General features: G+C 38.0%; 3 protein-coding genes and 1 pseudogene across 4 annotated transcripts; 3 read left to right on the forward strand and 1 right to left on the reverse strand.

Annotated features, from left to right (window-relative positions):
* The first annotated feature begins 218 nt into the window (after positions 1 to 218).
* On the forward strand, positions 219 to 8,152 carry LOC119993708 (heat shock 70 kDa protein 17-like). The gene is made up of 15 exons (XM_038840925.1): positions 219 to 351; positions 762 to 1,559; positions 2,112 to 2,344; positions 2,584 to 2,743; positions 3,172 to 3,417; positions 3,543 to 3,679; positions 3,787 to 4,123; positions 4,273 to 4,434; positions 4,893 to 4,967; positions 5,224 to 5,324; positions 5,445 to 5,514; positions 6,355 to 6,411; positions 6,537 to 6,598; positions 7,199 to 7,271; positions 7,372 to 8,152. Exons 1-15 carry the CDS (start codon positions 304 to 306, stop codon positions 7,588 to 7,590), a joined length of 2,778 nt encoding a protein of 925 aa, XP_038696853.1. The 5' UTR covers positions 219 to 303; the 3' UTR covers positions 7,591 to 8,152.
* Positions 8,153 to 8,520: 368 nt separating this feature from the next.
* LOC119993833 (pentatricopeptide repeat-containing protein At4g02750-like) lies at positions 8,521 to 11,155 on the forward strand. Its single transcript, XM_038841114.1, has one exon. It carries the CDS (start codon positions 8,690 to 8,692, stop codon positions 10,931 to 10,933), a length of 2,244 nt encoding a protein of 747 aa, XP_038697042.1. The 5' UTR covers positions 8,521 to 8,689; the 3' UTR covers positions 10,934 to 11,155.
* Positions 11,156 to 11,299: 144 nt separating this feature from the next.
* On the reverse strand, positions 11,300 to 14,692 carry LOC119993834 (UDP-arabinose 4-epimerase 1-like). Of its 2 annotated transcripts, none has more exons than XM_038841115.1 (10): positions 14,504 to 14,692; positions 13,718 to 13,842; positions 13,323 to 13,469; positions 13,131 to 13,238; positions 12,924 to 13,015; positions 12,653 to 12,794; positions 12,379 to 12,473; positions 12,132 to 12,261; positions 11,889 to 12,033; positions 11,300 to 11,787 (listed from the first exon to the last, which is right to left on the reverse strand). In XM_038841115.1, exons 2-10 carry the CDS (start codon positions 13,838 to 13,840, stop codon positions 11,564 to 11,566), a joined length of 1,206 nt encoding a protein of 401 aa, XP_038697043.1. In that variant the 5' UTR covers positions 13,841 to 13,842; positions 14,504 to 14,692; the 3' UTR covers positions 11,300 to 11,563. The 2 variants fall into 2 exon arrangements, with proteins under 2 accessions (XP_038697043.1, XP_038697044.1); XM_038841116.1 differs by lacking the exon at positions 14,504 to 14,692 and adding an exon at positions 14,311 to 14,443.
* A 1,696-nt stretch (positions 14,693 to 16,388) lies between these two features.
* Positions 16,389 to 23,756, forward strand: LOC119993275 (annotated as a pseudogene).
* The last annotated feature ends 792 nt before the right edge of the window (positions 23,757 to 24,548 follow it).

Consider the following 24,548-nt stretch of genomic DNA (forward strand, 5'->3'; position numbering starts at 1 on the left):
AAAAAGGAAAATGTAATACATACAAAATTTTTAAGAAAATGATATTTGATAACCAGTTAATAGTAAAATCTTACCTCAAATGTCACGACGTTTATATTTTGACACGTGGGTCTACATTATTGGTTGAATGTTCTGACTCTTTTCCAACTAGACTTAACGGACTCAACAATATATAAATACCCTTAATTTTCCCACTAAATTTTCTCGGATAAGAAAAATAACGGTGACGAGAGGAGGAACGGTCTCTTCATTTTTTCCAACGTTTCTCGTCAACCAAACAAGAGATGGAAAACAAAGAAAAAAATGGGAGTGTTGCTACTACTTCCCGAGAATGCGATCATTTCACTATTGGTCTCTTCTCAGTTCTCATTCTGAAATACTCTATTTCTTTTTTTCTTTCTTTCTTTTTTTCGTATCTTTTAATTTTCATATGTTGATAAAAACCAAAATTCTAATAGTGATGTTTACTTGTTTTTCTTGCTAGATTTGAATTTTTTCTGTTTGTTTACCGAGAAAACAGAAAAACTGAAACCAGAGCGAGTCGAATAGCTTGATAAAATGTTTCTGTCATGTTTACGGAACATAATTTTGAAATTATATGTGAATGAAGTGTGAGCTCGCTAGAGATCAGCTTCCCTTTTGAGTTTCTGATTTTGATAGCTGACAATCAGCATTTTCTTCCAAAATTTTCCTTCGTTTTCCAGATTACCGATCAGCACAGTTAATTTGTTATTATCTCTTATATGTGTCGTTTTCTTCAGAGAAACCTTGAGCTCCTAGAGCTACAACTGCGATCTACGATGAGGGGAAGTCTATTCAAACTAGGGCTATTCCTTTCAGTGCTTTCGTTATTTTCAATCCCTTCTCAGTCAGCGGTTTCGAGCATAGATCTAGGCTCAGAATGGCTCAAGGTCGCCGTTGTTAATCTGAAACCCGGACAGAGTCCGATCTCCATCGCCATCAATGAGATGTCGAAGAGGAAATCCTCGGCCTTAGTCGCGTTCCAGTCTGGGACACGACTACTCGGAGAGGAAGCAGCCGGGATAGTTGCCCGGTACCCAAGCAAAGTTTACTCTAATCTCCGGGAGATGGTTGGAAAACCATTCAAACACGTCAAGAACTTCGTTGACTCAATGTATTTGCCATTCGATATTGTGGAAGATTATAGGGGTGCTGTTGGCATCAAAACTGATGATGGAACTATCTATTCAGTTGAGGAGTTATTGGCTATGATTTTGAGTTATGGAATGAATCTAGCTGAGATTCACTCCAAGGTGCCTGTTAAGGATGCCGTGATTTCAGTGCCGCCTTACTTTGGACAGGCAGAGCGAAGAGGACTGTTGCAGGCCGCGCAGCTGGCAGGAATTAATGCTCTTTCATTGATCAATGAGCATTCGGGTGCTGCCTTACAGTATGGGATTGATAAGGATTTTTCAAATGGATCGAGGCATGTTATTTTCTATGATATGGGTGCTGGCAGTACTTATGCAGTGTTGGTTTATTTCTCAGCTTATAATGCCAAGGAGTATGGAAAGACTGTGTCAGTGAACCAGTTTCAGGTAAACTTTTGATTACATTAATGAGGTCCGTAATGTTTAATTTGATGCATGCATGATATATTGAGGATCTGATCTCATGAATTTTCTGGGATTAGCGTTTAACTTTATAGTTGGATAGCATAGCACGAATGGCCCATAAATGCCATATATGAATATCACAGCTATAGAAAGTGTCTTCTGCGGCATGGATGTGTTGCTACATGTGGAGAAGGGTTCACCAGTACAATTTGACTCATTCGTTCTGACAAACTTGAAAATATGCGTTAGAAGGAAGCTAGTTATAAAAAGAAATATATGCAGGAAGGTATTCATTACGTGAGGCATCTAATGTTTGAAATCTCTATGACCTAGACCTTTACCTTTGTCATTAAGAATGTGTTATATAGCTTACTGAGTGCCAGAAACTTGATTTTGGGGAAAAACCTCCACTTGAATTACAATTTCAGGTAGCCGGAGGATATTTGCTTTACGATTCTCTTCAAACCTCATTTTTCGCATCACTACTTTTCAACAGAAATGCATATCCATGAACAATGTTTGATATACTTGCAGGTTAAGGATGTTAGATGGGATCCAGATCTTGGTGGTCAGAATATGGAATCAAGGTTGGTGGAATACTTTGCTGATGAGTTTAATAAACAAGTTAGAAATGGAGTGGATGTGAGGAATTCTCCCAAGGCAATGGCTAAATTAAAGAAACAGGTTAAACGTACAAAGGAAATCTTAAGTGCTAACACAATGGCGCCGATTTCAGTTGAATCCTTTTACGATGACCGGGACTTCAGGTTTGCTGAGTTAAACACACTTTATTTCTTGCAAGTTTCATTTTGACTGTGTAACACTTAGAGGGGAAATGTTATTTGAAGACATTGATAAATTCTCTGAAGCATTTTAGATATTTTATAGCATGTCTATATTCTCTATCAGGATAATGTTCTCCAATTAGAATTCCATAGATCACACTGTCTGAATCACTAGTTTTCTGGTCCTAGAATTTTTTTAGCTTATGTACTAAATTGTTCAGGAGCTCCATTACACGTGAGAAGTTTGAAAAACTTTGTAATGATCTGTGGGATAGAGCACTTGCGCCCATGAAAGAAGTACTTAGGCATTCAAATTTGACTGTGGACGAGATATACGCAGTGGAGCTAATTGGAGGTGCTACAAGAGTGCCAAAGTTGCAGGTTTGCCTTATGTGTTTTCTTTACAAATATTGGTGATCCTTGTAGGTAGAAGATTCATGCTTTGACTTGCCTAGTATTTCTTTGGGGGAGAACTATATATACAAGTAGCATGTTAAATCTTTGGGAAACATTTTGGACAGCGCTGATGAGAATGAACATCATGTCATTGATGTAGTTGGGCTTTAAGTGTAGTGAAGGTTCTGGTAGCTCAATCTAATGGGATATGTGCTCGGTGCTTTGTGTGTGGAAAGATTGCCTCTGGCTGAGATTTGGATGTTTTGTGTTTGGGGGTCTATTTATAATTTTGTATGTCAAACATGGTCATGAAAACTAACATGGAGTTGGTAATTTTTTAGGTGGGACTTTTCTGTTGATCATGAAAGATAGTATGTATAACCAAAGCAAAACTTTTTCCTTCGCTGTAACAGGCTAAGCTCCAGGAATTTCTTGGAAGGAATGAGCCGGACAAACATCTGGATGCTGATGAAGCTATAGTTCTTGGCAGTGCACTGCATGCTGCAAATTTAAGTGATGGAATCAAATTGAACCGTAAATTAGGAATGGTTGATGGTTCATCATATGGGTTTTTGGTTGAATTAGATGGACTGGATCTTTTGAAAGATGATACTACTAGGCAGTTACTTGTGCCAAGGATGAAGAAGCTTCCCATAAAGGTAAGTAACCAGGTTATGCGGAATATTTTCGGTTATTGATAGTGAAATCACAAAACTAATTTGATGAGTTAAATCCATTTATCTTGTTTGACTTGTAGTTATGTCTTGTTTAATTCATTTGACAGATGTTCAGATCCTTTATTCATAACAAAGATTTTGAAGTTTCTCTTGCTTATGAAAATGAAGATCTTTTGCCACCTGGTGTTACCTCTCCTATATTTGCTCAATATTCTGTGTCTGGGGTAACAGATGCCAGCGAGAAGTAAGCATGACAATTCATTGAATTTTAAGAGGATATCTTCTATGGTTTGGTGCTTTTATGTATGAAAGCTTCAGCGTCTCTGATGCTTTTTTCTCATCTCCATTTAGGTATTCATCTCGGAATTTGTCTTCCCCTATTAAGACTAATCTGCATTTCTCACTCAGTAGAAGTGGAATTATTTCCCTAGATCAAGCAGCTGCTGTCATTGAAATATCAGAATGGGTGGAAGTTCCAAAGAAGAATCTAACGGTGGAAAATGAAACTAATACCTCTCCTAACATATCCGTTGATGCTGGTGCTAAGAACTCTTCAGAAGAAAATACTGATAATGTGCACCTCAATGCCAACTATGCAATTGCACCCAACTCCACTGAAGAACCAAGCACATCTGATCTTGGTACCGAGAAAAAACTGAAAAAGCGGACATTCAGAGTTAAATTGAAGGTGCAAAAAAGTTAATTAAACACTTTCTTCCATTGCTGTTATAGGACTACGGGATTTATCTTTTGCGAGAAAGTGTTCTGATATCCTTCCTCTGTATCCTGCACCTCTCACTTTCTTATTGTTGACTAGCTCTTGTTCTGTGGTTTCAGGTAGTTGAAAAGACAGTGGGAACTGGAATGCCTCTTTCAAAAGAAGTCCTCGCTGAGGCTAAAGGCAAACTAGAATCGCTGGTCAAAAGGGATGCAGAGCGGAGAAGAACTGCTGAGTTGAAAAATAGCCTTGAAGCATACATATATGCTACAAAAGAAAAGGTCTGAATCTTCAACAAGGCCGACATAGTGTTCATGTGAATGAACTGAAACTGATTAATTATGTTCATCCTCCCTGATGGCCTACTTTGCCAATTTTATGTTTCTTATCTTTTTGTACATGCTAAGGTTCATCGTTTATTTATTACATCCATGGTCTTGATCCATGGTCTTTTCTAACTTCTAACCCTTTTTTTCATGACTTCTATGTTGTGTTTTGTAGATTAAGTTTCCATTTAGATAATATGCTCTATGCCCTTGCTGCCTTGATGTGCTCTTTAATTGGTCATTCCATGCATTAGTGTCCGCACTATGTTGTTTTGTTTTAAAAGAACTTTTTAATATTTTGATTTCGTTTGGTTTCATGACTATTTTAAGTTTTGACATTTAATTAGATACTTAATTTATTGTCATTAATAAGTGGCTTACAATCTCAATTTGCTTGGTGATGGAAATTCCAGCTTGAAACATCTGAGGAGTTCCAAAAAGTTGCTAGCAGTGACGAACGCAAAGCATTCATTGAAAAGCTTGATGAGGTTAGCCTTTTCTCTAAAAATGAAGTTATGGAAACTCCACATTTGCCTGTAATAACCGCTAATATTTCCTTTTTATTATCCTTGAAAATTGAAAGCATGGTCTAAAGTTTTTGGACTGATTTCTGGAAAAGGTAATCCAAAACATGAAAATATGAAAAACTAGTACTTTCAGAAATGAAAACTGAATGAGCTGTTTTCATTTACCAAGATGCGGACCAATTAATGATTTTGAGGTGATCTTCATACATTGTTTCAGGCGCAAGATTGGCTGTATACTGATGGTGAAGATGCTACTGCTACAGAGTTTCAGGAACGCCTAGATTTGCTGAAAGCCATAGGTGATCCAATTTTTTTCAGGTATATTTTTCTGTTATCTTTCAACTGAGCCTTTTGGAATGAGCATGTCTGTTTTTGTAGCTATTTTGATGTTTTTTTGGTCACAATGCTTTGTTGAAAATTATGATTATGTTGGTGTAGATATAAAGAGTTGTCTGCGAGACCAGCTGCAATGAAACTTGCTCAAAGATACCTTGATGAGCAACAACAGGTACTTCATATAGCTATTTTTGAAACAATTAATGAATTGGAATAGTGTTTACTAGACAAGTCTTCAAAGATAATTGAAGTGTGGTTCAAATAAATGCTACGGAAATAAAAAGTTAAAGCAAAAGAAGCTGACATAGCAAGTTGACATCTTGGACAAGAATGCTGGATCCCTTGAGACAAAAAGTCTCTACCAACCAGCATATAAAGGCTCTGATGAGAACCCTTGTATTAAGTTTACCTTTCTCTCCCCCCTGCCTGTCTTTTTCTTGTGAAATATTATAGCTCAGTACAACTTGCTACCCATGTATGCCTTAAGAGTTGAATAGGCAATATATTTCATCTTCATCCTATCTTTTTTGTTCACTTTTTTCTTGTTCTTTATCTCTCTCCATGCAAGTGCTTAATTTCTTTTATATTTAGTATTATTTGCCGTAGTCATATTCAACTTGTTGGAGAATATATTGGTTTTCAAATGCAGCTTGGTTTATGTTCTATTGAGTTCACTTGCAGGCTGCAGCTGATGGAACCTCAAATGAGAATTGTTGGAAATAATTGTTTTTGCCTTTCAATTTAATCGGTCCATAGGTCCGGACGTGTTGCAAATGCACTGGAGGACACTTTACATCTGTTTCTTGATTGCATATTTAAGTCGCTTTAGCTTTAGAAGCTACAAGTTGGACATATCTTTAGATGGATGAATGCACTTGTTAATTTAGTTTGCCTTCAACTATTATATTTTGGAAAGGTTTTGGTAGACAAATCTTTCATCTTTGTGCTTTGACTGTTTGGGATAATGTGAGTAGTTCGTTATTTTAACTACTACTTTTATATGTATATGTAGATTGTAAGTGACTGGGAGAATGATAAACCTTGGCTTCCAAAAGATAAAGTTGATGAGGTTTGTCCATATAAATAAATCCCTCCGCAATTTCACAATCTTCTCTTAAATAGTTTGAAAGCTGGGATAATCTTGAGATGTTGTGTCATGATGATCATATGTGGAACTTTTTAATTGTTGTCTAGGTTGTGAATGATGTCCAGAAGTTCAAGAGTTGGTTGGATGAGAAAGAGGCTGAGCAGAATCAGTAAGTTAATGTTGTTTTTACGTTAATGTGTCTATCATTGTTGTGGTTACTTCTAATTTGCTAGTGACAACTGCTTTTGGAAATTTCTGTAGTAAATAATTTTTAGTGGAGTTTGTTGTCTAGTGGTAGCCTAAGTCTTTACACTTGCACAAGGTCCAAGTTTCGATTCCCCATTTCCCCCTCCCTTAAAAAATTGAGAATATAATGCCATAACTTATCCAAAAAAAAGTGTTTAACTTTTTCTTGTGTAAAATTTGAATTTGTTAGCAGATTTCTATATGGTTGGGTGTGGGGTGCTTGGAATGATAGAATATAATCAACGTGGGGTTGGGAAATAAAATTATGAGTGTTTGTTCTTTTGTAAAGGTGTATAGAGTTGCATATAGGTTTATCTATTCTACCTTTGAATACTGATCAGATTCTCTCACACTAATAATGATTGATCATTAGGTACCGATCCTTATGATCTGATAAGCAGAAGCTATTCTGTTGGTAAATGGCGTGGAAATTGATGGAATCTACCAAAATCTTGTGGTGCTCACTAGTTTCAGATACGCCAATTCTCTTGCTTTCAGTAACATTTTCTTGTCCCTATTGTAGGGCTTCTGGTTTCATCACACCAGTTCTCACATCCGAAGAAGTATACGGGAAGGTATCCAGTCTGGAAGACAAGGTACTATCGGTAGCTTCTTCATAATTGAAAGAATACAATTTGCTAGGTATTTCATAATTATGTTTTATCTCTGATTTTTATGTTACTGGGATTTGCATAGGTGGTCAGTATCAAAAAAATTTCAAAGCCAAAGCCTAAAATTAAGAAGCCAATTGAGAAAGAAACTGATAGCAGTGGAGACGAGAACAAGACCAACTCAGCACCTGAGGATAAATCCTCTGAAGATGATAAACCAGCTGGCGATTCGGATGGCCCAGCAAACTCAGCCTCGACCGAGGGAGAAGTTAACCCAGAACCTGAGTCTTATGATGAATTGTGATTTTCAAGCCAGTGTTGATCATCTACACGGTGAGTTATACGTAGGAGACACTGATAGAAGTAGTTTTTAGTGCTGCAATTTTGAACCATCAGATAAGAGTCTGGAAACACCAATACCCATACGATTTGCATGTGTTAAGCATGCCGCCAGCGTTCATCCCGAGTCAGGATCGAACTCTCCATGAGATTCATAGTTGCATTCCTTATAGCTTCCTCGTTCATAGACGAGCCCATTTTTCCAATAAAGCTGCTTAGCATGTCATCATAAAGATCGATTATGGCCTTGCTAGTCCTTTCGCAGCTGTTCAAAAGCTCATATAGTAACATTCATATCCCCAACCTTGATTAATTATAATGCTCTGTACCACCATAATCAGTGACTTGGACCGTTTACAGGGATGGATACTATTTTTTGGTATTTATCGGGAGTTTTGATTATCATTATGAGTTAACTTATTAGAGAATATACTGGGATATGTGTAGTGCTGGTTATATAATGAAAACTTTTATATTCAATCCATGTTTAAATTATTTTCTGAAAATGGAATCTCTGATGTAAAAAATTTTGCCTCGACGAGGCGACATTCAACAATGAAATGGTAGCTTATTTCAGGGTTTATAAGTAGTTCATTTTTTACGTCTTATAAGCTAGTTAATTTATTTTGATAGTAAATAAGTTTTACCTAACGGAGACATTATTAGGACATAGCAGATTAAGTGGTTAATTGTATTCTCAATTGAATTGTTAAAATTGTGTTGAAGTAGCTTATCTTATTAATTTGCCAATTGAATTACTACCAAAAAAAGCATTAGAAATTTAGTTCATATTACCACCAAGTTACCTTTTCTGGACCAACAGGCCAAGCTCAGTTTCTCGATCCGTTGGCTGGCCCATTGTTAATCAGGCTAATAAAAGAAGGATATGCTACTGGACCAAGTCTAGATGCGGCCCATTTAGCCCAAGTTTCGGCCCAACAAGGTACGTGGCGTCAATGCCAATGACCGTGTTGGTTGATTCTTCCCGTTTACGGTTAATTATTTTCAGTAATCTTTGAAGGAAGCAAAAAACAGTTACAGTTATTCAGCGAGCGCAACCCTCCATGAAGCAAGGACTCAGAAAAGTTAGTGAGCAACGTAGCAATGTCTTTTACCAAAATCTCAAAATTTCGCGCTTGGGGAAATCGGGTCGGCTCGAGGAAGCCATCAAAGTTTTCACTCTAATGGACCAAAAGAACACTGTAACGTACAATTCCATGATCTCTGCGTATGCCAAGAATGGAAGAATCAATGATGCACGCCACCTGTTTGATCAGATGACGAACAGGAACTTGGTTTCCTGGAACTCAATGCTCGCTGGGTATTTACACAATGACAAGGTTGAGGAAGCTCATGACCTGTTTGATAAAATGCCCAAAAGAGACCCGTTTTCGTGGACTCTTATGATTTCTTGTTATATGCGGACTGGAAAACTTGACAGGGCTAGAGCACTGTTTGATTTACTTCCTGATAAGACAGATACGGCATGTTGGAATGCTATGATTGCAGGTTATGCGAAGAAATGTAGGTTTGCAGAGGCTAAGAGCTTGTTGAATGAAATGCCAGGTAAGAATTTAGTGTCATGGAATTCAATACTGACGGGGTATACCCAAAATGGAGAAATGGTTTTGGGGTCCCAGTTTTTTGAGGAGATGCCCGAACGTGATTTAGTTTCGTGGAATCTGATGGTGGCTGGGTTTGTGGACGTAGGTGCTTTAGATTCCGCTTGGGAATATTTCCAAAGAATTCCAAACCCTAATGTTGTTTCATGGGTAACAATGTTATGTGGGTTTGCACGAATTGGTAGGCTAGTTGAAGCTAGGAGACTCTTTGATGAGATGCCATGTAGGAATATTGTTTCATGGAATGCAATGATCGCTGCCTATGTTCAGAGCTTGCAAATTGATGAGGCTGCTAGCCTATTCATGCAGATGCCTGAGAGGGACTCAGTGTCATGGACTACAATTATTAATGGGTATGTTCGTGTTGGTAAGCTTGATAAAGCCAGGAAATATCTAGATGAAATGCCTTACAAGAATATTGGTGCCCAAACTGCAATGATCTGTGGATATGTACAAAATAACAGAATGGAAGAAGCTAGTAAAATCTTCCATCGTATGGGCACCCGTGATATTGTTTGTTGGAATACCATGATTGCAGGTTATACACAATGTGGAAGGATGAATGAAGCTGCCAATCTCTTCTATAAAATGGTTGAGAAGGACATAGTTTCTTGGAATACAATGATTGTTGGTTATGCCCAAGCAGGACAAATGGACAAAGCATTGAAGATCTTTAAGGAGATGAGCGAGAGAAACGTGGTTTCTTGGAATTCATTAATTACTGGTTTTGTGCAAAATGGGCTATATTTTGATGCATTGAAAAGTTTTGTGTTGATGGGGCAGGAAGGAAAGAAACCTGACCAGTTAACATTTTCTTGCGGATTAAGCGCTTGTGCCAATCTTGCAGCTTTGCAAGTTGGGAAGCAACTTCACCATCTGGCTTTTAAAGTTGGTTATTCAAACAATTTGTTTGTCAGCAATGCGTTGATCACCATGTATGCTAAATGCGGTAGGATCTTGGATGCCAAGGCTGTGTTCAAAGGGATTGATCTTGCTGATGTTGTTACTTGGAACTCTCTGATTGCAGGCTATGCTTTAAATGGGTGTGGAAAAGAGGCAGTAAAACTCTTTGAGGAGATGGTATCAGAAAGGGTTTCTCCAGATGAAGTCACCTTCATTGGAGTTCTTACTGCATGCAGTCATGTTGGCCTTGTTGAGCAGGGTTTAGAACTGTTTAAATGCATGGTGCACGTGCACAATATAGAACCTTTAGCCGAACACTATGCTTGTGTGATTGACTTGCTTGGCCGTGCGGGGAGGGTGGATGAAGCCTTTGAAATGGTGAGAGGGATGAAGGTGAAGGCACATGCTGGAATATGGAGTGCACTGCTTTGGGCCTGCCAATTGCATCAGAAACCAGAACTTGGTGAAATTGCTTCTGAGAAGCTTTTGGAATTACAACCTGATAGATCTTCTAATCATGTGCTCTTGTCGAACATGCATGCAGAGGTAGGCAGATGGGATGACGTGGAGAAGATAAGGGGGTTCATGAAAGAGAGTGGAGCACAGAAGCAACCCGGCTGCAGCTGGATTGAAATTCAAAATGAGGTACATGCTTTTGTCTCCAATGATCCAATGCTGCGTACAACAGATGGGATCTGCAGTACATCAAAAACTCTAACTGCACAAATTAAAAATACAGGTCAGAAGTTTGACATTCAGGCTCAACTTCTCGAAAGTTTATGATTAAAACCCGCTTGTCATTCACTCTAGGGCATTAAGGGATTTATTTCTTCAACCTTTTGTGAAAATAGAATTGTTTTTTGGTTACAATCTCTTTTGAGCGTAAAAAGTATTTATTCTCCAAATTTTTTATCCGTTTAATGCAATTAGTCACTGCTTATGTGTTAATCTACTTCTGCAATTGACACACAGCAATCACACCTTTGTCATATAGACTTCCAATTTGTTGGCCTTTGAGTTTTCCGTTGTGGGACATTTTCCTTTTTGGGTTCTGCTTGATTTTCATATGTGTTTCTGGATTGGGTTTGAATTCTTAGAAATTGTATTCAGAACTGATTTCAAGATTCAAATGCCAAGAAGACGGAAAAGGATGATAAATTGAAATTTCATAATTCCTTCGCATGAACTTCAGTTTTACACTGCAATAACATGGCTACTGAAAGAAGAGACCATTTGCTCATACATCTGTGAATGAGCACCTGATAGGTATAATGAACTATTTTGAGTGTGTATATAGAAGCGTCAGATTTTCTCAATTTACATCATTTATAAAAGTTGCTACTTTATTCCCAGACACTGAAATTCAAGTCTCCAGTCACAAAAATCTTCAAATACAATCATCTCTGTGACATGTTACTGCTCACCATAACCATTCCTGTGCGACTTCTGCCACCTCCAAGCAATCTGCAGACTCTCTTCAAGGGTATGTTGGGCTGACCAATTTAGTTCACGATTTATTTTCGAAGGATAGCTGAAAACTTCAGCGTAATCACCTGGCCGACGACTGAGGAATTGAACCTTAATTTCAACTCCTGTTGCCTTTTTACATGCCTCCACAAACTCCTTCACCGATCTACCTGTTATCGAAACAATTCAAGTAATGAAATTGAAGACAAAAGGCATGAATTGCTTAGAAAGCCTTAAGAATTTTAAAGCATATTTCAGGTTGAACAGCAACCTTTTCCAGTTCCAACATTGTAAATGCCAACTTTCCCAGGTTTAGCATGAGCAAGAGCTTTCACATGAGCATCAACAAGGTCAGTGACATCAATGTAGTCTCGAATGCAGGTTCCATCAGCTGTGTTGTAGTCTGTTCCTCTTACCTAGAATTTTCAAAATAAGCAGGGGAAGTTTACTTCATTAAATGTGAAATCATTATAAATTAAATAGTTCTTAGGCCTACAATGCATGATTAAGGTACCTTGAGTCCTGGAATGATGCCTCGAGCTGCATCGAAACAAGCACCAGATATCCTGCCTTGTTCACGTAGTTCTGGCCGCGGTGCTTCTCCTAATCTTCCCTCTGGATCTGATCCAATCACATTAAAATATCTGGAAACATGACAATACACAAATCAATTGTCAACAAATTAACAGAGATACCCGTAACATGATGTCCAACAGAAGATGATGGCAATTTGAACACTATGAAATGCAAGCATCAGTTACCGCAGGATCATGACAGCCATGTTGTTGGTCTTGGAGAAGTCAAGTATGATATCTTCTGCCATCTTCTTGGCTTTTCCGTACGGGTTAATTGGGAACTGCAGCAATGTATATCATATATGGAAGTGAGTTAATGCTGCTATTGATCATCATAGGTATAGGTAATTCAAAATGGCTGAAATCATATATGATAGCATGAGTGTTTCCTATAAAACAAAATGAAGAACAACATGACAATTTGGACACATAACATTATTATATGATGGTTGATACTCACTTGTGGTGTTTCCTCAGTTATCGGCATCTTTTCAGGCTCTCCATATGTTGCACAAGTGCTAGAATAGATCAGTGTCTTCACATTATGTGTGGCCATTGCCTCTAGAACTACTAAGGTGTTTGATGTGATATTATGATAATACCTGTAAAAATCATGGTTGAACCCATCAAATTGAGGTAGAGAAATTCATATCAAATCGCATCTCGAGTTTCAGAAAATCAACACAACATCATGTACTTTTTTCACAGCTCCAACTGTATGAACATTTTACCTAAGAGGTTCCTGAGTACTTTCACCAACATAAGCAACGGCAGCAAAATGCATCACTGCATCAAATGCATTCTCCGCGAAGATTTTGTTCACCTAAATCGTTATTAAGGAAAAAAAAACATTTTTATATGTATCAAGAGATTCAAAGTTTAACAGAAGGCAAGGCCAACAAGATTCATATTTGTTTATGACTGCTCATATAGGATACTGCTTTTGCATCTCCAAGGTCAGCGTAAATAAACTGAAGCCGTCCAGGCTCTGGAAACAGTTCTTGAAGAACTTTGACAGCCCCGAGATTCCCACGAGAAAGGTTGTCCTGTCACAAGAGGCAGTGAGTATATACTTATGAACATAGTATATATGCTTATCATTCATAATCAATTCCAAAAGAAAGAGATACCACTATAGTTACGCGATATGAATCGTTCAGAAGTCGAAGTGTAGCATGAGAACCTATATAGCCAGCACCTCCTGTCACTAGGACATGGGTGACCCCTGGTTCGTGGCGGGAGAATTGGTCATATTTTGCACTTGAAGTAGTGGAAAGCTGGACAATAGGGCAAGGATGAATAGCAAGAAATGGTATTAAGGATTGAATGGCATGACCTACCAAACTACATATGCATATACAGCGAAAATGTAACAACTTGAAGCACCAATTCTATATTGACAGAGTACACCCCTAATTTCTTTTTTTGGTGCGATAAGAAAAATGCACAAGGGCACTGAGCGTTTGTTGTTAGACGCCAATTCATATAGCAGATTAAAATGTGGTTGATTTGAGGCAGAACATACTAGACTGGGGCTGCTCCGATCGTTTGACTGCCTGAGGAAGATAACACAAACTGTGATGAGGATAGCCGCGGCAAGGATTCTGCCAGAGTGACTGCTTGATCGTCTCGTGTCCAAGTAATCCATATCTAGAACCACAATCACCAACTAATTAGGTTTCACAGTCCTTAACCAAATAGGCACACTTGAATGAGATAGAGGGATGTCAATGATGTAAAATCATGATCAAATCAATCTTTTAATTCATCATTTATTTTTTGAATCACCATTTCAGGAACCCTAGATATGGTATTTAACTTTCTCAATATAAAATCTTACTTTTCAGATTAAAAAACTATAAACAAGGTCAGTTACATATTGCAGGCATAGGTTACAGTTTCTGATAATTTAAAGCATCAGTTACAAACTGCAATCATGAAACTCTTACCCTACCATCACATATGTTGATTGCCATCATTCATTAACATAAAAACAAACATGATCATATTCCAATCACAGATTACAAGAAAAAAGAAATCAAACATGAAGAAAACCCATCTCCTCCAGCTCTAATATGGAAGAGAAAGACAGAGAAAACAAAGAACCAACAAGGATACCTTAAATGTCAAAACTTGACCAAACCTAGATCAGATATTATCAAAAACAACAAATTTAAGCATTCAATTTCACATTTAGGGAGAAACAAACGGAGAACCCAATGTGTATATAAGCCTAAGACAAACAATAGCAAAGAAACAAAAACAAACATAAATATATAGAAACAGAGAAAGGTAAGAGCGGAGAACAAACCTAACAGAGTTATGATCAAGGTCCAGACTCTATTCAGAGATTAAGGCACCAAAAATTTATTGTAGAAAACTAATTAATTCTTTAAAATTAACAGTCAATGAGTTTAATTGAATAATAATAAGTAGTGGGTGTGGAATAAAATGAATTTCCAGGAAATGAAGCCGGAGACAGCGAATAGTGTGGGAGGAGACTGAGTAGATACCTTGAAAGTGAGAGATAAACTGACCATTTGTAACTTGTAAGAGAGGGAGAGAGAGTTGGACCAAGTCTACTGGGTGTTTTTTTTTTTGGTTTTTGAGAGGGAAATGAGGGTTAATATTTCCTTGTTTGTGGACATGATTTTGCAAAATCACCCTGTTTTGATTTGACCAACTATTGTTCTTTTGTTGAGTGGAAAAAAAAAATATTTTGCTAAATGAAAAGCCAACTAGAGAACAAGAAAATTGGCTTATATTGGAACAGTAATGATGGGAATTTCAGCATTTGTATCCCAATTATCTCAATTGTTCGTTGTATGCACAGGATTTCAAGTGAACATCTGGAGTCCGTGAATTCACTTTAATCTTGTGCATTCAACTCAACATCTGGAATATCAACCGTTGAAATCTTTATCATTTTCTATATTGAAATGATTGTGTTAGCAGACTGATGTATGATGTTTGGGGTTTTGGTATGGACTATGGAGGAGACAACCACCAAAAGCTTCTGTCTTTGTCTTTGATGCTTAATAGTTTACCTAATTCTTTTTAGAAAAAACTAAATTTATCCATTCATGACTATTTATCTTTAGAAACACTGAAGATAAGAATTGAAAGATTTTTTTGTGGGTCTTAAAGCATTGTAGTAATTGGCACCATTAAGATGTAGTTATCAAAAATAAGGGGGGGGGGGTGGTTAGTGGTAGTTATGGGATTTTGTTGGATTATATTTCACATGTTGAACCATAAAATGAATCAAGATTTTACCCACAAGTCACAAGCTGTGGTATAAGTAGCAAAAATTTGCTTGGGTTTTGAAAGTAAATGGTGAATTGATGTTGAAATCGCATGGATTAAGAACAATTTGAGTTCAATTTTCATTGAGAGTGATATTCTTGTGGTCAGGTTTTGGGTTTTCACTCAATTTACCTTGTCATCATGCGATAAATTTATGTACATACGGATCAAATTTAGAGTCATATTGAATATTCAAATGATAAATTTTTGTGATATCGTTCTCAATTGGAAAAGAGAGTAAGTAAATGGTTAGTTTTTGTAAAATTACTTGTCATTCAACCAGTATCATGCTGCATTGTAACCAATAGAAAGCCTCTAAAGCCAACCACGAGCTAGCCCATGCAATAGCTAAATGGGCCTTTGGGCTTCAACCATTTCCAAAAAACTTTAAGAAATGTGTAGACAAAACACTCATGTTAAGAATTTTAGGCGTCCTATACATGCTTCAATGATTTATTCTCACATACACTAATTTGAGCACTCAAACGTATAATTTGAGTATCTCATAGAATTCTCGAATTCTTTTTTTTAATGACATGAGAATTGCAACAACTACTTTTTTAATGTGTACGGAATAAACTCAGGAGCACGAATAATACATGAATTGCTTTGATCTCGAATTCATATTTGTCAAGCAAATATGTGATAATTTCTCATGTACGGACTCGTTAGAAATCAAACTCTCGAATGCTTGAATTGCTTCACTCTCTTCAATTATTTGACAAGTCTCTAAGAGTATCAAAGTGATGCCAAAAATAATATTCTCCACAAAAAAACATTCTAAGAAAAATAAAGTATGTGCATATTTTATTTATTATTTTAATTATAGGTTATCATACCATATTGCGTCCATCTGCCTGTCAGTGTGGCCATGTGTCCAATCCATGGTTACTGCTCGATCCCTCTATAAACAAAATAGGGAGTCGGTCTTCCTCCCCAAAACTCCATATCCGTCCCTCCCTCCCTCTCTCTGCGAGAGAGGTTTCCTTTCAACCTTCTCTCTTTCCAAACAAACCCTAACGACCCCTTCATGTTTACACACCATGCCATTCTATTCCTTCCACCTCTTGTAACGCTAACCCTAGAATCCCCCAATCCTCTACTCCCGAGTCCCGATAGGGTATTAACGTATCTAGCTTCAACCTTACTAGCATTCCTTGATTTGGTCTCGTTCTTTTTGATTACATCTAGAGCTTCTATTATCTGTTTGGTTACGTAAATATGGAGAGATCTGAAAGCAAAGATTTGAAGGACGTCACTGAAGGTTCATCAGTCAGCTCTTTACTTTTTAGTTTTTTTTTTTGCGTTCGAAGTGGTGTTTTTCTGGTCCCTTCATTGTTCGAATTTATGATTGGTTTCGTTTAGGTTAAGTTTGATGCAGAGAGAATGAAAGTGAGCAAAAGAAATGTAATCTGACTTCTCTTAAATGATTTTGTGGTGGTCAGGAATCCAGAGTGACTGTAAGATGAGATTCAAGATTTTTGATTGCTTTCCTATCTGTTGTTATATTTTTTTCCTCCCTTGTCAGACAAACAAATTTTACTAGATACTAGGTTAGGTTTAATGGGTTTGCGGTTGTGTTTCCTGTGCTAATTTCTTATGTTGGAATATTGTTTAATAAATATCAGAGCATATTTTGGTTTACAGGAGCACGTGCATCTGTGAGTTTAGCCCTTTTTCCCATGTTTGTGAACCCCCTTTCCCTTTAAGCAGTGCATCGCTAGCTTCTGCTATTCAAAGAACGAACTGATAACTTCTAATGTTTTGACTATTATGGAATCATTACATGGACTTAGTAGAATCAAGAAATGATGAATAGTATAATTTGGCTGTTGGTTGGGATGAAGACTATTTGGCTTGTTTTGTGGAATAATAATCAGTTTATTTTGTATTATTTTCCCATATTTCTTGCCTTTCTTTTGCAGTTGTCTCTGCACTATCTTACTGCTCTTTAATAAATTATCTTCTGTGCGACAAGGAAAAAGATTCATTTTTGGGGTCAATTGAGCTGCATTTTACAGGTGCATTTGGATTTTGGTGACAGTGTTAATTGCATTGTATATACATTGGCATATTTAGATTTTGAGGTGGCGCTTGTTTGGCATATAATGATGTACGCTGAAGAATCATAGAGCATGAATTCTGTTTTATTTTTATGTCTTTTACCTTGTGTATGTGTCTATGATTGTGTTTTGATATGGGAAAATCCTAACGTACTATATACCCGCATCTTCTTTGGTCAATGCAGATGCACTCTTTGATGCATCACAGTATGCGTTCTTTGGGAAAAATGCTGTTGAAGAAGTTGATTTGGGAGGTCTGGATAATGATGTTGATGATCCTGTGTTCGGATCTGTCAATGACGATGAGTACCATTTGTTCGATAAAGATGTGGTAAGATTTGTTCCTTTTTATGTATGATATGTAATAAACCATTAACCATATGGCCGAGTTCCCTGTGATTTATGTTGACATAATTCATTAGTTGCTCTAGTCCTATCATCAGCTATGGGTTTGATTCTAAAGGAAGTTCTAGAAACATGTTTGCAACCTTGCGATTTTCTTGTTTTCCTAAACGAGGAAGAAAAAATTGGGTCGAAAGAAACTGCCATTTTGGAGTATATCAACAAGTAATTGTTGTAGGAGGAGATTCTGTGCTCTTAAGTGTGCTAGGGCATTACATGTGAGAACATGTTGGGTGCTTAGACTTTGGACTATGAGTTCCTTTTGTTTTAGTTATACAATGAAGATAGTTATGGGTGGAGGAGAGAAGAAAGAGAAAAATAAACGAGAGACAGGGAAACAAGAAGCATAGAAGTCTCTTGAATAAAACTATACATCCATATATGTTATTTGCTTTTGGTGTTCTTTCTTTTGATTAGTGTTTTCCTGTCAAAGTCTTACCGTCCTCACTCATCATCCACCTCTGACCCTCTAGCTGTACACTTAGAGTGTGTTTGGATTGAGGGATTTGGGGGGAAGGGAAGAGAAGGGAAAGGGAAGGAAGAGAAGGGAAAGGGAAGGGAGAGAAGGGAAAATACATTTCCCTCTCTCATGTTTCGATAGATAAAAAAAGAAAGGACAGAAAAGTAGTTTAATTTACTAGTTTATCCTTATTTTTTATGTTTTAAGTGTTATGTCCAAGGGTAAAATAGGTTTTTAACTTACAAATAACTTAATTAGTAATCTCTTCCCTCCAAATGACTCCATTTTGGGAGGAAAGAATTTTGACAAAAATTTAATGAAATCTTCCTCCCAAATCCCCTCAAATCTCTCCCCTTAATTTTTTATAAACTATCCAAACAAGGGAATTGGAAGGAAACTCACTTTCCCTTCTCTTCCCTTCCCTCCAAATTCCTCAATCCAAACACACTCTTAAGCTAGTAATTTATTCATCAAGTCCCCCTCCAATTAGTGTGGAGTCCTAATTTTTAGGAAACCCTCTTGATGTGCATGCCTACCAAGCATCCTCGTACCCAACAGTATTGTTCAAGGAAGAATTGGCTTCTTTGGTTTTGGATTATGGCACTTATATTTTGAAAAAAGAACCCATGGATTTGATATAGAAAATAGCATTCTGCAAAACTTTTTTTGGTACTTGTTCGAGTAATAACTTGATTGATCATTCTCACATACCTAGTTGTTCTGTAGTTTCTTTCATCATTTTTGCATATAGACCGATGCTGTTAGAATACACTTGAGGTAGAAAAGGTTGATGCTCTTACTTGCTAAGTAAACCTCATTTTCTTAATGACTCAACTGCCTTCAGCAGTTATGAACTCATATTGAAACATTTACTTGATTTACTGTAATTGAAGTGAAATGCATCTCTGATATTTTTCCTCCATATTTGCAGGGCGTGGGTATTGGATCATTATCTGACGTGGATGATCTAGCAACTACATTTGCAAAGGTCAGCTTCTTATCTTAACTTATATAATAATGCGGTTGGCAGTGAATTAATAATGATGCTGTGGTGCTTGCCAGTCTGCATTTGATTATTAATTCGACGTTGATCTATTTTTTCATTTATAAAGGTATTAATTTAAGTCAGTGATAGAATTGTTGGGATCTCTTGGTTTCTGTTGGAGTTGTGTTCTAACTTGAGCAACCCAGTGGTGGTATTTTGGGGCAATGTCCTTTGGGAAACCCTAAAGTTTCCCTAAAACTGTTTGCAACCTATGTTGCGATTCAATGTAACTCATAAAACTTTGTTACTAAGGTTAATTGGTAATAATTCTATATGTTGTTTCAGGACAACCTAATTACTTTGTTGGATTGATTATGCATGCTGGATGCAGGGGTAGTTATTAATTGGTATCTTGTATCTGTACCTTTTATTAGGATTAAGAATGAGTTAAAAAGATTTTGATCTGATTACTTGGGTATATAACAAATTGGATATTAATGTATTTATACTTGATTTGCTAAGTAAGTACTTGATCAGACAATTTATATAATATGTCATACGAACATATATCCTAATTGTTACAACCCAATACAATCACTTACATTAGATTAGCTCAATTAAGACAAGCATGATATTTTCATCAATGTTAACGGGACCAATGCACCTATTAATAGAATTGAGATATATGTCCATCCTTCAAAACATCAAAATAATAATTGTCTAAGCCTTCAAAAGCCCTCCTCACCCACTTTTTTTCAAAAAATACGCTAGATATGAAAAGTAGAATGGCTTGAACAAGTTACCTCCAGTTTATGAGTCTTTGCAGAAGGCCGACCTTTAGCTTATTTATAATACAGCGGGATACTGTCTGTTTTACGCATTATTTGCAGTATTTGTGTATATGTTTGTATTAGCCTTTTATAATTAATAGATTAGCATTTAATACATGCTTCGCAATTGCGCATTTCAAGTATTATGGTTTACATATTGAAGCTACACCAAACATAGAGTTTACTCGGTCTGTGTCATTGATGTGGTTGCTCAACTGATGCTGTTTTCTTCCTTTTTATCCTTTCTGCCATAATTTCGAGATTTTTGGGATCCTTATTATAGCTACTTTGTGAGTTTTGAATTTTATTCCTGCTGCACAGATAAACAGAGTTGTTACGGGACCAAGAAATCCTGGAGTTATTGGAGATAGAGGTTCCGGATCTTTTTCAAGAGAAAGTAAGTTAAAACTATTGCACTCCTGTTTTTCCTCATTTTGAGGGGGATTGTTTTTGTTTTTGAGGTCTCTACTGTATTTATTTCCCTCAATTATAAGTTGTGTGTGTAAATGCTTTTGGTAACCTGCCGGTTATATATTGCTACTTATTGATGAGCATTAAGTTTTGCTATGCTTGGGTCTGTTCATGATTCAATGCTTAATTGATGTGTTCTGTGTGTGTTTATTATTGATGAACTTATTGTCATCTTACTGGAGCCTTAATTGATGTGTTCTGTTTACCCTAAAGCCCCTGAAGCCTTACACTACATTGAAATATGTCGTGGACTTCTCTGGTTTTTTCCCTTCCTTTTTTTTCATGTTCCTTCTGTTGTTTTTCTTTTGGGAGGGGGTGGCCGATGGTCTGCTGTCAGATTTGAAGTAATATGATTTCGGCAGTATTTACATCTACAGTAGTAGTTTCATGTATGCACTCTGAGATTCACTACTGCTTGCAGGTTCATCTGCCACTGACTGGGCACAAGATGGAGAAGTTGCGAGCTGGTTGGATCAGCAAATGCCTTGCATGGAAGATGCTCTGGAGCTCAAGAGATGGTCATCACAGCCACAACTTTCTTTTGCTCGTTTCAGTGAATCGAAGCCTCTGTACAGAACTTCCTCATATCCAGAGCAGCCACCACACCAACATAACTACACAAGTGAACCATTTATGGTATCGAAATCAAATTTTACATCTTTTCCTCCTCCTGGTAGCAGATCTCAGCAAGCTTCACCGCAGCACCTGAATATTTCTTCCCTTTCCGGAGGATCAGGATCGCCCTTCTCTACTCCAAACTTGTCCCCATTATCTAACTCTAACCCTCATCTTTCTGGTTTACATCATGGGTTGGACTATGGTGGTAATGTTCCCCAGTACAGCTCTCCTGGACTTTTGTTAAACGGCAGGACACAAAACCATTGGCTAAACCACAGTGGCCTATCACATGGAGATCAGTCCAGCCTCTTGCATAATATATTGCAACAGCAATTTTCTCGCCAAAATGGCCTATTTTCATCTCATCTATTTTCATCGCAGCAGCAGAGACTGCATGCTTCACTTCAACCATCTTTGGCCCATTTGGCAGCGATGCAATCCCAACTGCATTATTCTCATCCTGCACCATCACATAGAATGATGGTAGGTTTGACTGACAGGGATCAAAAACGAAAATCATCTCATCGAGGCAGACATCGGTTTTCTCATCATGGCTCTGATATTAGTAGTCAGAAGAGTGATAGTGCATTGGTGCAATTCAGGTCCAAGTATATGACGGCTGAAGAGATTGAGAGCATTCTTAGAATGCAGCATGCTGCTACTCACAGCAATGACCCATATATTGATGATTATTACCACCAAGCTCGCCTTGCTAAAAAATCTGCTGGGTCCGGGATAAAGCACCATTTCTTCCCAGCCCACCTGAAGGAACTGCCCTCTCGGGGCCGTAACAGTGCAGAGCATAAACCTAATGCTGATGCACCTGGGAGGATTCCCTTGACTTCTATTCGCAGACCCTCGTCCCCTTCTTGAAGTCGACTCTCCCCCCTCTGGTTCTTGTGCTGGAAGTTCTGAGCAAACAGTCTCTGAGAAGCCCTTGGAACAGGAACCAATGCTTGCAGCTAGAATCACTATTGAAGATGGCCTTTGTCTACTTCTTGATATAGATGATATTGACCGGTTCTTGCAATTTAGCCAGCATCAAGATGGTGGGGCCCAGCAACGGCGTCGGCGGCAGATGCTGCTGGAAGGGTTGGCAGCAGCACTTCAGCTTGTTGATCCACTTGGCAAAAGTGGCCACACTGTTGGCCTGAGCCCCAAGGATGACATTGTGTTCCTACGATTAATCTCTCTCCCAAAGGGAAGAAAGCTCGTCACTAGGTTTCTCCAGCTTCTCTTTCCTGGTAGTGAGCTCACCCGAATTGTTTGTATGGCCATTTTCCGTCACTTGAGATTTTTGTTTGGTGGTCTTCCTTTGGATATCAGAGCAGCTGAAACGACTAATAATCTAGTGAAGACAGTTTCTGCATGTACTAATGGCATGGATCTTCGTGCACTCAGTGCTTGTCTTGTTGCAGTTGTTTGTTCAACAGAGCAGCCGCCGTTGCGACCCCTTGGAAGTCCTGCAGGGGATGGGGCCTCTGTTATTTTGAAGTCTCTACTTGACCGGGTAACTAAGCTGTTATCTGATCCTCAGGCTGCTGGCACCTGTAGCTTGTCGAATCGGGCCCTCTGGCAGGCATCATTTGATGAATTTTTTAATATCCTTACTAAATATTGCGTGAGTAAATATGAAGCTATTTTGCAATCAGTCTATGTGCAGAACCAGCTAAGTGAGGAGGCTATTGGTTCAGAAGTAACTAGGGCAATAAGTCGTGAAATGCCTGTGGATCTTCTGCGATCAAGTCTGCCACACACGAACGAAAGCCAGCGGAAGCTTCTCTTAGATTTTGCTCAGAGATCCATGCCCATTAGCGGATTGAACGCACACTCCGGGACAAGTAGCCAAATGAACTCCGAATCAGTGAGAAGTTAAGAAAGGAGCAAAGATCAGGTCAAAGCCATACAAGTTGCCCATGAATGGATATACTATGTTGTGGGGTGGATGCAAAGTTGTATCCATAACGCAAACCAGTTTTAAGGCCTCTGTTTAATTAGTCTCTTTTACTTTCTTAATTAGAATTTTTAAATCTTGCTGCTCATTCGATGATATGTAGTATTTTCTTAAACGCGTATCATGATGGACGGGAGTCGTTGAGCAGAAGTTTTTCTTTCTGGGGAGCTTTATTTTGGTGCTCTGTGTTGAAATTCCAGACAACTGGAAGTGGAAGGGTAGGGGATATAGCATGTACAGGATTGTCGTAAAGAACATTAGGACCTGGATTTCTCCTTTTTCCATTCCTCTTTTATTGTTCTTCCCCCTAGTTCATTCCGGGACAATAGTGAATTGTGATTATTTCTTTGAAGGGGGGTCGTTCTTGTCCCGTATTTGTTCGAGTCTTGTAATTCTGAGATGGGAACGACCCTTCCCTTAAGAGGGTTCTCTGATCATTATTGATATGGAATAGTCTTTTGAATTCTTTTAAGAATATGGATGCTCTTAGAGAAGGTAATGGTTATTCCATGTTGATTTTTTCTTTGACCCCCCCATTTTCTCAGCCTAGGATTCGGGATAGCATGCCATGTAATTTATATTGAGAACCCAATAACTGTATGGGTCTATGGGGACAGTACAGAGGCGACTAGAAAGGACCGGGGCCGGGCTTAAATACGTATGATTAGGTTCACGTTGCACTGCACTGCCTCTAACTTCGATTGGCCTGCGCCAGTTATCGAACTCGATACTCCAATGGTGTAAGTAAATGGGTTTGGAGGCGGCCTTGGCCTTCATTTATTTCTTGACGAGCGACGAAATTCTTCTCCCGACTCCTCTTCTCAAAGAAGGAACTTCCCCTGCCTTGAGGAAGAACCCGAAACCAAAGTTCTTTTGCTTTGTAGCACTCTCTAAGAACATAAATCACGGATTCAACTTAAAATTTTCGTTATAGATTTGCAGTTTTTTTTTCCAACTCTTCGTACCTATCTCTGTATCCATCCCACTCTCATAGGCAATTGATGTCTTAGGCGCTTGATGCCTCGACTGTTCTGTTTCCATCTGCCTTCATGACTTTTTTTAAATCATCTCTTGCATCTGCAATAAATCACGCCTCTACATGTTATATCTAGTCTACAATGATTTCGTAAATTGTCAATGGTTTACTCTGCTAAAGCTAGAATTTTTTATTTATTTATTATTTACACAATTAAACATAGAGCATTGAGCTGCCGCAATATGAGAGTGTTCGGTGATGAGTTGGGGGTAATACCCAGAATTCCAAAAG

This window comes from Tripterygium wilfordii, chromosome 23, assembly GCF_013401445.1.
Source record: "Tripterygium wilfordii isolate XIE 37 chromosome 23, ASM1340144v1, whole genome shotgun sequence".
NCBI lineage: Eukaryota > Viridiplantae > Streptophyta > Magnoliopsida > Celastrales > Celastraceae > Tripterygium > Tripterygium wilfordii.